Source organism: Pygoscelis adeliae, unplaced genomic scaffold (assembly GCF_000699105.1).
Source record: "Pygoscelis adeliae isolate BGI_AS28 unplaced genomic scaffold, ASM69910v1 Scaffold57, whole genome shotgun sequence".
Classification (NCBI taxonomy): domain Eukaryota; kingdom Metazoa; phylum Chordata; class Aves; order Sphenisciformes; family Spheniscidae; genus Pygoscelis; species Pygoscelis adeliae.
Genome location: NW_008825615.1, coordinates 884,480 through 898,847, shown reverse-complemented (window position 1 = coordinate 898,847; position 14,368 = coordinate 884,480). Strand labels below are relative to the sequence as shown.

The 14,368-nt window shown below is 48.1% G+C and overlaps 1 protein-coding gene across 1 annotated transcript in view; it reads left to right on the top strand.

The window, feature by feature from the left end:
- The first annotated feature begins 1,183 nt into the window (after nt 1–1,183).
- SPACA1 (sperm acrosome associated 1) overlaps nt 1,184–14,368 on the top strand; it is a 126,933-nt gene continuing 113,748 nt past the window's right edge. The window contains exons 1-3 of the mRNA XM_009333216.1: nt 1,184–1,269; nt 2,308–2,480; nt 2,960–3,088. Of these exons, the coding sequence (XP_009331491.1) occupies nt 1,184–1,269; nt 2,308–2,480; nt 2,960–3,088 (388 nt within the window). The remainder of the gene's footprint in view (nt 1,270–2,307; nt 2,481–2,959; nt 3,089–14,368) is intronic.

Below are 14,368 nucleotides of genomic sequence, written 5' to 3'. Positions count from 1 at the left end.
TTCCCCCATCCCACCGGGGCGGGGGGAGAGTGAGCCAGGGGCTGTGTGGTGCTCAGTTGCCGGCTGAGGTTAAACCACGAGAACTGCTTCTGTGTGTTGAGCCTGTTGCTTGTGTCTGTTACCTGTGTACAGTAAAAATAAAACTTTAAGAATATACTGTTGCTTAGTAGTAAGAAGATAGAGACCAGTCAGAAACACAAAGATGGACTTTACTGAAAATAGAAGGACTAATTCAGCTGCAGTTAACTTAAAGCGTGTGAGTAAGCTAGAAAAGGGAGGATTGCAAAAATCTGTGTGTCCATGGCAATGCCACCCTTCAGTGTTACTTAACACGGTTGGGATTACATCATCTGAACAAACTTTCATCAGTTCATCACAGTTTGGTTATATGACACTATTCTGAGCTCAGTGTGGAAGTGATGCTTTTATGCAAATTTGCCTCCTCCGGAGTATTGCAAACCGTGTCAGAAACTTCATCCGGCCATAGCTTGCCACAAGGTGCCTTGGGAGAGAAGGCCACACCACCCAAAAATATCAAATGAAAAATTCAGGAGCTAGAGGATTTGTGCGGACTTTCTCTTTGAAATCATCAAAGCAGGACTTTTTTGCTTAGGAGAGTTTCAGGGACATATGGTACCAGTAGTTCCCACACCAGCATCCTTCTGTTTTGGGTCTCATCTTTTCACATGGTGGTAAAGATGGACGCCTAGGTACCTGAGTGCTTGCGAGGTTTGAAATAGAAGCATGCAGGAGGCAGGGAAGAGAAGACCTGGGTAGACAAGTGTTTCTGTTATGTTTTTACTGCTCTGATAGCACAGCCAGCTTGCACCTGTGCCAGAAGCCTTACGCATGGGCTGTTTGCCTCGTGGTACTTGTGATGGTCAAACGGTCATAGTGAGATGCAATGTCTCTTCTCAGGCTGAGCGATACAGCAGGAACCCTCCTCCAGGTCAGACCTGGGACCACTGAAAGGCCAGGGAAGCCACGAACCAGAGCAGCGCTGTAGCGCTGGGGGCAGCAGGAGGAAATGGAGCAAGTGTGAAAGGCGTGATCCGCTCCTGCCGTTTCCCCCTCTCCCGGCCAGGGGCAGGGGCTGAGTGAGAAGCTGCTGCGGAGCTGTAGCAAAAGGCTCTGTGCTCGTGCATAGAGACTGGCCAACGCGTGGGGTTTGACAAGAGTCAAGATGGTACCCCAGCTGCGGCTTCAAGCGGTGCGGAGGGGTGGCAATTCACCCCCAAGTGTTTCCTCATACACAGGCCAGGTACACAGGTAAGCAAGCTCTGGCCTTTGCCAGCTTCTCAAACCAAGCCACGGCAAGCACTGAGCACTTTTATAAACACATGCTGCAATTCCGCAGGCGCTGGGCAAGAGCAGGCGGCACGACCACACTGCTATCAGATTAGCCACCGAATTTATGCTGCTTTTACAGGGCCCATGGGAGGACGTGATGCAGCAGAGAGGCAAAGCAGCACGGGCGAGTGGTGCCTCATCCAGCACCCAGCATGCTTGTACGAGGTTAACCCACCAACGGTTTTAAACAAGCGTGAATAGCCAGAGCTGATTTATCAAAGCTTTGCACCGTGTGGCATTTGGCTTGGTGCTAGGCACCCTAATGCTGGCTTCAGCGCATTGCTGGATCGCAGCTCTGAGCTGTGGCTTGGCCAGGGTGTTTGGATGGGTTGGTAGAGGTGCTTGGCCGTGTGGTGGAGGTTTCAGCATGTTCACATTCGCTGCCAACGCTGCAGCAGTGTGTGGGCTCCAGCTGCTGTGGCTACAAGTCACTGAGCCCCCCAGGCTGAATCCTTGGGCTCTGCAGGGGTGTCTGATTTGCAGCAGCTGTGCTGTGCAACCTTGAACATTAAAATATCTTTGCTTGTTGCTCCGACTCCCTTGTTTTCCTTTCGCTGGCTCTGCGCAGCTTAGTGCTGTCTCAGGAGTCCGTCTCAGCAAAGGTCACCCAAGTCAGGTTTCCACACACAGGGAACACTTTTCTCACCCTTCACTGTAACCATGGTGATTTGTTTTCTTTTAAATTCCTTTCCCTTAGGTTCAATGCTATCTTTAGGTGTCATCCTGCTTTGACAAATGTCCCTGTAGTTCCTGACACTATCAGGGAACTGTGGCATGACAAGGACTGGCTTAAGTAACAGCTGCATAACTGTGTCAGGAATGAATGATGGTGGCCAGTGCCCTTTCTGGAAACACTCCCATTTTCGGTGATTCTTGCTCCAATGCAGCGTCCGGCAGCCAATCACGGCCTGGCTTGCCCGGGTTTTCGTCTTTCCTGTTCTCTTAACCTTGTGCAAGCACGTTGTCGCTGCAGAGTTTTGCTAACACTTCGGGCTTCACAGCCAGAGAGACTGGAGAGTTGGAATGTACAAGGCCGGCGGGGCAGGTAAATGGGAACAGTAAACGGGAACTGAAGCCTGAAATCGTTAACCCTGCTGAGAGCTGGGCTCTCGACCCGGCAAAGTCCCGAGGCATGTGTTTCCCCAAGGACACTGGGGCTGGAGTATGGGCCTAGAAATGCTCTTCCTGACTCGCAGCATGGGCCAGTTGTGGTCTGGACACTGGTAAAATGGGCTTCCAAGCAGAGGCTGTGGAGACCGAGGGCAAGTGACATACCGTCCCCTGAGATTTTGTGGCTGATACATAGTTTATGTATCTTTAGTCTGTAAAAAATAATTACCGCCTCTGCTGTGTGCTGATATTATGCGCAACCTGGGAAATGTGAAATCTAAAGAGTTTTGTTGTCTTTTTTTACTCAAAGAGAACTTTAAATTTGTGGTACTGAAGCAATGCAAACATTTTTTTGTTTCTTGCAACATTTTGTATTAAACCACCGATGCTCTGGATATAGTTGCCTGTCTCTCTGCAGGTGTGTGTTTCCCAGGGTTAACTCTACCATACTGCCTTTGCTCATTTCAAAGCCACAGTTTTCCTCATGTTTTTTCCCCAGTGACGCGGGTGCGAGCAGGAGACACGCCTATTCTCAGGCTTCCTATCATCTGTGGCTCAGTTCTTGCCCGGGCGAGGCCATGGTGTGTACCCAGCCGTTACCCCTGCAAATACAGCGAATGCTGCCCTGGTGAGTTGTTTTGCCAGCTGGAGGAGGTGCACGGGGCAGCAGAGGGGCAGCGAGGCTGTGAGCCTTTCCTCTGGCATCTCTGGCTATTTAAGCACCCTATGCTTAAGGGTGCTCAGAAGTCTGACCATTCAAGTTCACACTTCAGAGTCATCAAATCAAAATATTATTAGAAATCTGACCTAAATTATAGACCATACAGTCTGACATCACCTTCAGCTAAATCGTAAGATGACATTTCCTTCCTATAATGGACTGTATAAACCTCAGCTTAAAATGGCAAACAAAATTATCCCATCATTACCCAGCTGATCTAATGCCAGTGTGCATTCAGAGACGCAGAGGTGATCTTTAGCATCACGCATGAACTTTATGTTTCTTTAATTAACTGCATCATACTGCACATTGGCAAGAAGCCGTAATGATACTTCATCCTTCCATCGACTGAAAAGCAGAAAGTTGCAGGGATAATACTGTCAAGAGACAGACTAGGTCTTGATTTAAAACTACTCTAAATACCACAGAACAAAAGCCTTTTTAATAGTTCAATATTATATACTAAAAATACTTATGCTGCATGTGTAAGAGTTCCTTAGTATAAACAGTTGGACCAAAATCAGTGCTATAGCTGGGTCAAATGTAGCTTTCCAAACAGTTTTTTCAGATCCAGATAGCTATGAGCCTTGAGCGTTGTGTAGGTTGTTGGAAGTAGGATGTGCAAAGTATGATAAAGTTAGGTCAATTGTGTTTACTTACAAGAACATACCTGGTTTTTCCTAAGACACAGTGAGGGTTCAGGATGTGTCAGGCTTCCTCTCCAGGGACTGCCCACATGATGATAATCAGCTTTTTTTCTGTCTGGCAACGCTCGGTATGTGCCTGGGTCCAGCTCCTTGGCCCATCCCCAGCCTTCCTCCTGCCTCCTTTTTGCTGCCCTTCACTCAACCCCAGGAGCCCTGCTGCTCTCTCCCTGTGTATGTCCTGACGCTGGCTTGATGCTGGGCCAGGCTCAGGAGCCTGGCCTCTCCCTAAGCCCTTGGGCATCTGTGGAGGTGCTCCCCGGGGCTCCAGCAAGGCGGTGCTGAGGCAGCCCAGGCTGGCTCTGCGCAGGGGCAGCACAGGTCTGGCAGAGCTCCGTGCTTCACTCCCCACTTACATCTCAGGATGTGAGACCGAGATGTAACCTGCATCCCAGGAGCCGAGTACTCCTGGTCTGCCCCGGAGTGCTGGCATTAAGCAAGGCTGGTGTGGTGGCAGTGCAGCCGAGGGCTTCAAAAGCGGTGTCTGTGGTGCAGCTATCGACTATGATCTCCTTGAAAATAAGCTGATAAAAGGTCTCTGCTGATGGGGTTGCTGTGTGCACACCCCAGTTGGCCCGGGATGGCTCCGTGGGCTGGGAAGCACGATGTTTTTTCTTACCCTGAGCCAGCACAGCTATACAGGCAGTTACATTTTCTGGTCTGAATCCAACAGGTCTGATTCCACGTGTTGCCTCCATGCTCCTTCCCCTTACACACGCCCTGTGCTCAAGGTGATGCACGGGGTGCAGCGCCCTGCGTGTTCCCTTTCATAGGAAGCCAGGACCAGAAATTCCCCTGCCACTCCTGCCCCTAATGGCTCATTCCCTGTGCCGAGCCCGGGGCCGATACCCCAGGGGCGACCATCACCAGCCGAGGGCATGGGAAGACCCTCCCAGAAAATGCATAGGCAACTCCACCCTCGCCCATCTTCTCTGCCCAGAATTTAGAGCAGCTTCATGTGTTTGCTTTTGTTTTGGGTTTAAATATGTTCTTAGCTATCTCTCAGAGCTATCTCAAATGCAGGGGTGTGGTGAGACTGCCTAATTTAACCCAGCCTGTGACATCTGCAGATGGATGGCCTGTCTCCATAAAGCTGTTTTATCTTTTTCATTTAGGTTGGTTTAAAAGCTGATCATTTAAATCCTTTGTCACCACTCTTCTTTTGGCTTAATGAGATGCAGTCTAAATTTGCTGGTAATTGAGACAAAGGAAGTAAACCCTCTCAGAAACAGAAAAGGTCCCTGCAGAAGTTTGCACCGTTTTGAGAGCCTCTCTTTCAAAACACCACTTCAGTTGTCTTCCCAGGAGGGATCTGGTTGCACACTGGGTCACACTTTTAGGAAAGGAGAAGAAATGTCAGGATGTTCTGGGTGCTTGTGTGAGGGCCCAGTTCCTCCCCAAACTTTCATCACCCCCCTCATCGTTTCCCATCCAGAGAACGATCCCCATTCCTTTCCAGGGTCCTGCAAAGCCCAATGGCCAGGCACAGTGCCTTCCAGGCCAGCCACCTCCTTCACACGTCAGCAGAAACGCTCGGGTACCGAACATGAGGAGCTGCATCCCCAACCCACTGGAGCCACTGGACGAACGCCCTTGGCTTTCACAGGGTTAGGGTTTCAGCCTAACCAGTGCTCTCTATTTGAAAAGCTACAGGCCAAACACGCCCACGGGATCCACAACATAGGTCTCTAGCAATATGCTCCGATTTTAATCTATTTGCATATAATCTTCTTGATGAGGGTTTTCTGCACTAAACTCTTGCTCTGACATGACGAGGAATGTTTAAGACAGCAAAATGGAAAACACGGCAGGGAGATATGAACACCTGAACAGAGACAAGGAGGGCAAGCGTGGTGACCTTTTTCTCCACTCTGCTTTCCCTCCTGCTGGCCCCATCACCATGGGTTTTGGCTTCCAGAGTTACTCCACGGTGGCCCCAAAGGGAACACCTGTGGCAAGTGTGCGGCAGCATCCTGGTCCTCATGCTTGTGCTTCCTCGTTGTACACTGTGATGGGGCGCATGTCAGACACCAGCCCATCGGGTCTGCACGGAGCTTGCATGCAAATTGCCAGCTGAGGGCCCCAGGGCTATTTTTTTTCTCCAGGACAATGTGGATCTCCAGATCTCCAGAAAGGGGGATCCCATTTGAGAAAGCTGCTTGCTGCCAGGGACGTACGAAGTGCAAGGAGAGTGATGTGTGTCTGTTGGGGACAGAAGGCAGGACAATAATTACAGTGCTGTCAGTTTTGATAGCACAGGGCAATATGCCACTGAAAGTATGTTTTTAGTCCTCAAGAAGATGATATTTCCATGTCTCAGTCTTTTATGTATTTACCCCTCTGTGAGATAGAGGAGTGCTATTACCCACTGCTCATGGGGTGAGGTCGTAGAGCACGTGAGAAGTGAGAAACTGAGCTCTAGGTTAATGGCATAAACATGGGTCTAACCACTCCCCTTCAGTATTGGGACTCCTTCTTGGGAAGAGGGAAGGAGATGGACACCCTTTCTCAAGTGCAGTCATTCCCACCAAGCCACTGGCAGCTGCACACGTTTCTTTCCATCTCTGTTGTTTTTGTAGGGATATATTCAGTTCACTCCCGAGGAACAAAGATCCTGGCCACATTATGTCAGTCCGTGGCAGGCAGTTGTGTTGTGGGTCCTGTATGGGGTTCAGATCCTCTGCAAGATGCTCTGTGAGCACCACAAGTGCTTCTGTGGGCCCACCACAAGTGCCTCTCCTTACTCACAGGATTGCCAAGTCCCTGCAGTGCTTTTCAGATGTGTGTCAAGTCTGGTCTGGAAGAACCAGCTCTAGGTGGGAATAGACTTCAAGGGCCAGCTGCACACAACAATACTGATTAATGCCTTTTTTCCCCCAGATACAGCCCCGTCCAAGACGGACTAGACACAGACCACCAGCAATACAGACTGTCCATTCGTTATATCATTTTTTTTTTTCAGAAGCTATTAATTTGGGATGTATTTCAACTAGTGACCTTGACTGGAAAAATACCAGATCCCATGCTGTGTATCTTGGGGGTACCCCGGCTCATTAATAAGTACCTTCATTTCAGAGTATTGTCTGTTTATTTTGGAAGGTTTACCTCCCCTCCCTGAAAAAACAGAGATGAATTGGGATAAATACAGGCAGGAAATGGTTTCCCTGGCAACACTAAGAATACATAGGAACAACCTCATCATTCACTTTTATTCCTTAGGTACACTTTTAAAAGAAGTTTGAGCTACATTAAAAGACATCTCCTGTTCACAGCACAGCACCCAAGTCAACAGAATTAATCAGCCCTGATTTCACTTTCAGTGAGATGGGAACTAAGTCCCTTTAAAAAACAGGGATGTAAGGTCTTAGATTCCAGGGAATGAAAGCTGAGTCAAAAGAGAAGTTCATTCCGATTCAATGCTGGTCAAAAAAAGCCGCTTTATGCAACATTCAGCTTTGCTGAAGTGTAACTTACACTAATGAACTTCCAGCGTGTCCTGTTCAGAGAGCCTTAAGTTTTGGTGAAGCCTGGGTCAGATTGTCTATAAGCAAAATCTAATCTAGTTGTGTGACAGTGCCGGAAAGGAAATCAGAAAAACTGTTTCTGAGAGGTTATTAGGGGAGACATCAAAGCTTGGTGTGATGTAATTTCTACTCCTGTCACGTTGCACCAACACATCCCCCCCTCCCTCCCGATTTGCTTGCCATTCCTGCCAGCCTCCTCACACGCTGTAAGGTGCAGGAGAGACATTTCAGCAACTTGGATGACTACACCTTCCATGTGGAACAGTGTGTGCAGCCTCAGAAGCCAGGGGAGACCTCACTGGGAACGTCCTCCTCACCCAGGTTGTTCTACGGTTTGTAGACAGGAGGGGTTGTTCCTGAGGGGAAGCCATTTGGCAAGCAGGGTTTCAGGCTTAGCCCTGCCAGGTTTCTACCTCCAGGGCAGGCAAGATCTGCCCTTTCTCCTCATTAAAGAGGGATCAGATTGGCCAGCAAAGGTCATGGCATCCCAAGGACCTGGTGTTCAACCTGCTTCCTTGTCTCATGTCCTTTCTGGGATCACTGCTTCCCAGACAAGATCCTCCATCCTGTATGTAAGACCTACTTTCTTGGTTCTGATTTGCCTAAACAGCGCTGGACTTGTCTTCAATGGCTGCTGGGGATCAATCCATAAGCACAGATACAAATCATTATCCAAAAGCTGTGTTTCTACTGAACATGTTATTGATGCTGTGGAAGGGGGACCCATTGCTGATGACATCTGCAGATGATAACAGAGAATGTTTAAGGTCAGGTCATAGAAGGATCAGTTGTTCAGCTGGGTGCAAACAAACAACATGTGCTTCAACACGCATCTAACATGAAGCCACGGATCTGGGAACAGAAGTGGCAGCACATCAGAAAGTCTCCAGGGCCTCCCTCTGTCTGGCTCATTGGAAAGAAGGCTGAGAAGACGGTTGCTCACTGCTTACCATCACCTGGATGCGGACAGATATTGATGGCAGAATGCTCTTTGTTCTAGCAGATAAACAGAAAAAACAGTGGGTGGAAGCTGAAAATAAGCAAACTCAGGCAAAAATAAGATGCATTTTCTTATTGTGAGTGTAATAGTCATTGGACTTCAATGACTTCAACCAAGGTTGAAATGGTTTCTCCCTCACAGGAAACTTAACATTCATGCTGTTTTTCTTAAAGGTGGACCTTTGATCACTTCTAGGAGGTCCACTGAGCCAGGTTATGTAGGAGATCGGAAAAGATAGTCACAGTGGTACCTTTCTGGTGTTAGACTCTGTCGTGTGAGGAGCAGAGCAGTTGGAGGATGTAGTCCAATATCATGGCCAAGCTAGTAGGTTTAGCCTCTTGGAAGGACTGATGGGAAGAAAGGATAATATATGGTGCTTCCACATCCTGGAAGGGCTCTGATATTTGCAGGAGAGTGCCGATACACATTTTCTTTTTCCTCAGGACTGTTTGAAGTGAAGACCCCCAAGAAGGAGAATGTCTTGTTTTACCAGTCCCACTGGCATAGCTCTGGTTTGTTTGGTCTCGACATCAACCTAACTCCATGCTCAGTAATATTATTGCTGCCTTGTATCAGAGGAACGGGTTGACAGTCCCTTCTGGGATGGATTATTAACGTCTTTCTCTAAAGTAGCTCTGTGTGGTCCAGCTGATGGTGCGCAGAGAGCACACCATGGCAGCTGGTGCTGGAGGAACTTGGAAGAGGATGGTGCTTACTGGGAAGGTTAGGGATTTGTAAAGAGCCCCAAAACCTTGGTCTGGTTCCCACTGATGTTGTACCACTCTGGACTATTTCATAATAGGAAATGATGCTGTATCCAAAGACAGCCCTAGAAACTAACGTAGTCACTTCCTCATCTCCAGGGGTCTGATTAAACTCAGAAATGGTTTCTAAAGCTGGTTCTGTATTTTCCATCTACAGTATTACTAACCTCAAACTTAAAAAAAATATTCCAAAATGCTGCAATGCCGTAATGATGAAATATGACTGAGGTGTGGATGGTTTTGTTCTGTAAATGAGTATGCATTGTTTGTTTCAAGATCAAAATTCAATAATCGTATCCAATAATAGAATTTCTGCTCTGTGGGGTGAGATCCTCCCACGCACAGTGCTTGGTCTCAGGGATGGGCTTTCCTTATCACCCCACTCTTCTTCTCACACAAAAGCCATTTCTCAAAGACATACCTTTGTTCAAGAAGGGCTCAGTCCTGGGAGGCCCAATGAACCAGGTTATGGAGACCAGATCAGATAACGACAGCACTCTCTTTCTGGTTTTAAGCTGCAAAAGAGGGTTTCCTGAGCACGAGGAGCGGGGCAGCTAAGAGAGGTAGTCTGGCATCATGGCCAAACACCTAGACCCATCTTCTGGGAAGGAACGATGGGAAGAAAAGAGAAGGACTCCCCAACGGAGGACTTTGCAGGGCCTGTGCTCTGCAAAAGGCTCCTCAATGCAGCATGCGAGCCAGGCAGTGGGCCAGGAGCAAGAGCAGCAGAAGCAATGGAGCATGGCCCAAACTTGCATGATCCATGGTGACAAAACACATGGGGCTCCTCTTTTGGGAATGAGATCCCTATGGTCCTGGCTGTGCCCCTGCCTGACCTGGGTGTGTGGAAGGAGGTGGTGTAGATGCTCTCCTGGGCTGAGATAGAACAGGGTTTGGCTGGAGGATCGCTAGTACCTCTGCACCTGCCCTAGATCTGTTCCTGCCCTGAATTAGCTCTGTGGCAAAATCCTCCCTGATTTCAGCAAGTGTTGCCTGAGCCCCTCTCTCCATGCTTCTGTGTTCCCCTGCCACGTCTAGCAATTAAGCAAAAGCCCCAGACATCCCCTTGCTCATACAATGCTTTCATTATAAAGTAGTTTGCTTCTGATTGGCAATTACTCTGCCTGGGAATGGGCCTTGCAAGTGGGTGAGCCTTCAAGACCTGGCTGTTGCTTTCATCTGCCTCATCCCCTTCTCCATCTGGCTGCTGAAGCATAAGATCTTGCAGGGTTTTCCATGAAATAATAGCACTAAAAAAATTAAGAAGTGGATGGGGTTGGTCTTCACTGAGGCTGCAGCTTCAGTTTGTTTCTTTGTTTTTTCCCTTTTCCTCTTTGTTGTTAGTAGGAAATGTCTGATTCATTACCATTGCTGGGCTAATCCCATTACACTGTGGCACCCGGCTCCTCCTGCCAGATGTGCTGTAAGCAGAGAAATGAGATAGTGGTGGCACACAGACAACGTGCCACTGACCTTCTTCTCCTAAAGGCAGTGGCACTACCCTAGGAAAAGCACTTCTCAGAAGCACATTCCCAATCCCAGACGCTGGGGTCTACATATGGTCTGAGGGGTTGCAATGGGGGTCTCTGCAATGGGAAACAGGAGGGCAGGGACTGGGTGCGGGGAGCAGACTGGATCTTCTTGCTCTGAAATCCCTGAGGCTAAAGACCAGGGACAGAAATGAACATGTGCAGAAATGTGGGAGTCTCTTCTGTATCCTGACGTGGACTGCACAGCTTTGCAAGGTGCCCTGGGGTTGGGAATGGGTGCGGGAGCCTGGGCACTGTCTGTGGTCCTCCTCCTGGCCTGGGGAAAGCCGCTGCCGCCTCCTGACCTCAGCTATGCCCAGTCCTGTGCTCTCCCATCCCATGACATCCTGGCTGGTGGCACAAGCCAGTCCCAGCTCAAAAATACCGTGATGGATAGAAGTGCCGTAGTGCATGGCTGTCCTGATGCGCAACGGGCATCGCACCCCAGAACGAACCACCCACTGCCACAGCGGTCTCCCCATAAGCTTTCTATGGCCAGTGACATCTGGGTTGTGCAGTGTGCTCTCCCATGCCAGTTGACCCTTCAGACCCCATCCTAGCCCCTTCCTACATCGGGAAACATGTAGAGACAGAAGTAATTTCCTTTTCCAACTAGAAAATCTATGGGATTAGATCTTAATACCATGCACTTTGATTTTCCTTAGTACAATCACACTGGTCATAGGTAGTTGTTCAATAGTAAATATTGGCAAAGAGCAAATATTTAATGGCACAAAGATTAGGAACCGAGCATGTTTTGGATGAAACTCTCCCTTTCTTCAGCAGCCTCTGTTTTTTTGAGCTATTTAAATTCAGCCACTAGAGAGCAAACTTCTTCTTTTTATCAAATGCCAGTTTATATATTTCTTTAAAAAAGAATTGTACAGTTCTTCAGGCTAAAAACCATAAAAATTGAAAACAGAGCTTTTAGTTTACAGAAGGAAAAAGAAGGTTGCTTGCTTGCTCTCCTTTTCTTTCTTTCTTTCCTTCTTTCTTTCCTTCTTTCTTTTTCTTTCCTTCCTTCCTTCGTTCCTTCCTTCTTTCCTTCTTTCTCTCTCTCTTTCCTTCTTTCTTTTTCTTTTTCTTTCTTTCCTTCCTTCCTTCCTTCCCTCCTTCCTTCCTTCCTTCCCTCCTTCCTTCCTTCCTTTTTTCTTTCTTTTTCTTTCTCTCTCTCTGTCATTCTTTCTCTCTCTCTTTCCTTCTTTCTTTTTCTTTCCTTCCTTCCTTCCCTCCTTCCTTCCTTCCCTCCTTCCTTCCTTCCCTCCTTCCTTCCTTCCCTCCTTCCTTCCTTCCCTCCTTCCTTCCTTCCTTCTTTCTTTCTTTCCTTCCTTCCTTCGTTCCTTCCTTCTTTCTTTCCTTCTTTCTCTCTCTCTTTCCTTCTTTCTTTTTCTTTCCTTCCTTCCTTCGTTCCTTCCTTCTTTCTTTCTTTCTCTCTTTCTTTCTCTCTCTCTGTCATTCTTTCTCTCTCTCTTTCCTTCTTTCTCTCTCTCTTTCCTTCTTTCTCTCTCTCTTTCTCTCTTTCTTTCTTTCTTTTCTTTCTTTCTTGCTTTCTTTCTCTCTCTCTTTCCTTCTTTCTCTCTCTCTTTCCTTCTTTCTCTCTCTCTCTCTTTCTCTCTTTCTCTCTTCACAAGCTATGTTTTAGGAAGGGAGAAGAATAGATGAGTATGTTTTGTTGTAGTGAAGGCCTCTGCTAATGGCTGCTGAAGCTCTCTTCCTTCGTGTCAATCACCAGAGGTAATTGTCCATCCTGACATTTGGCAGGCTGTGTGAGGAGCATCTCAAAAGGAGGCCTTGGGATAGCCATAGGCACTACAGCGCTGTGTATGCGATTGTGCAAGTCAGAGAGGAGGAGATCTGCAAACCAGCAGGATTATACCCATTAACGTTGGAGACTGCCTCTTTCTGGAGTAGCACTGCAGCAGCTGGGCTCCTTAGACCACGTGGTTTAAATGCCCTTGAGATTTTGATGCAAACAGGTTGGAGAAGTCAAATCTTTCCAGAGAGGAGCCTTCAGCCACGGGCTTTCCTTTGCCCCTTGGTCTTTCACAGCTCGGAGGTGCCCTGCTCTGCCGGTTCCCGTGCAGCTGTGCTGGGGGAGCAGGGTCAGGGGTGGGGGAAGAATGAGACCCTTTCAATGTGGTAGGTTGGGAAGAAGAGCTCTTCTCACCTGTTCTTTTGGTGAGCAAAGGTTGTATGTGCGGATAGGAATAATTGTGAAGAATCTAAAAGCAATAATAAAAGGGCAATGGCATTTTACTAACTTACTTCATTGCTTCAGGAAAAAGCCCGTACAAGATGCTTCTGGGCTACAAGGACTGTGGGCCCAGGCTCTGCAGAGTCCTGTAATTGCTGTGCTACAACTATATGTCCTTGACAAGGTAATGGCTCATGTCAAGGCTGCCTGCAAGCTTCTTTTAAGCCAATTCTGATAACAATAAGCCCTGCAGAGGTGCTGAGGTGCACAAAAAGGCTTCCTAACATGATAGTGGTGGCAGAGGCAGCTCAGAGATGGTGGGGACAGGCGGGGAGATCTGTGGTTTAACAGGAGACAAGTCCCAGATATGGGCTGGGACTGTGCTGCGTGTCCTGGGCTTGCCAGCCCAGGTAGCAGCAGCAGGAGGGAACTGACCTTCCTGGAAACCACCTGCAAATGGTCCAGAGCACAACTGAAGCAAACGCTGGTTCAGTCAAGATCTAGAAACCCCCATCAGCACCTGATCAAAAGCAGCTCTTCCCAGGAAAATGAAAGGGGATTCTGTGAAATACTTAGTGCTGCCAGCATTGTGTACACAGTGGGTTATCTCCCTGCCTTTCTTTGTGAACTGGCCAAGGGACCAGCTGTAGATACATGCATGTTGCCTAATGTTCAATGAGGTGGTCCTTTATGGTGACTCACAGGCACGATATTAGGGCCCATGGCCTGACACGGGCCTTTACAGAAGGGCACTCCAACGGGCTGTGAGTGGTATGTGATTTGACTGCTAGGAGGACAAGTCCTACCATTTAATGTCCCATTGACATTATGAATTGCCCCGTGGGGTGATGTGGCCCCGATTTAATCAGTTTAATCCATTGTATCAACCTGGGAGCTAGTGTTTTAGAGTGAAACTGCTTTATTATCTTTGTGCTGCATTAGGCACGATGAAGCGGCTATGAAATGAATTAGCTGTACCCCCACGGCATGCTGTGACAGACCTGGCAAGCCAGACGTTTTGCCAGCAAAGAGGGACCTTAGGATTTTGGACTCAGTCAGAGCAGCTATGAAAGTCACGGTTGGCAAATCTCACCAGGTCAATCTGTTGCAATGTAAGTTTTTATATTTTTCTGTGAGGCCACTGATCTTGAGGCCAAATACAGCTTGGGCAAGTGCTGTACAAATGCAGGCAGCAGGTAATAAAATCCTTTCTCTTCTTTCTTGGGAACATCAAGGTGTTGGGGAGTTGATGAGTCAGTTTGGAGAATGGGGCCCCACCATCCCCCTTTTTGATGCAACTTAGCTACAGATATGACCTCAAAGAACCATGCCTTTAGGGGCTTGGATATGAATGACTTCACGGTAAGGTCACAGAGATTGCGGAGGTACAAACCCTGAGAAGTGAGGACATAAACAGGACCGGAGCGTCCCACGCCACCAGGCATCCAGACCACTACAAAGGGTTGGGTATT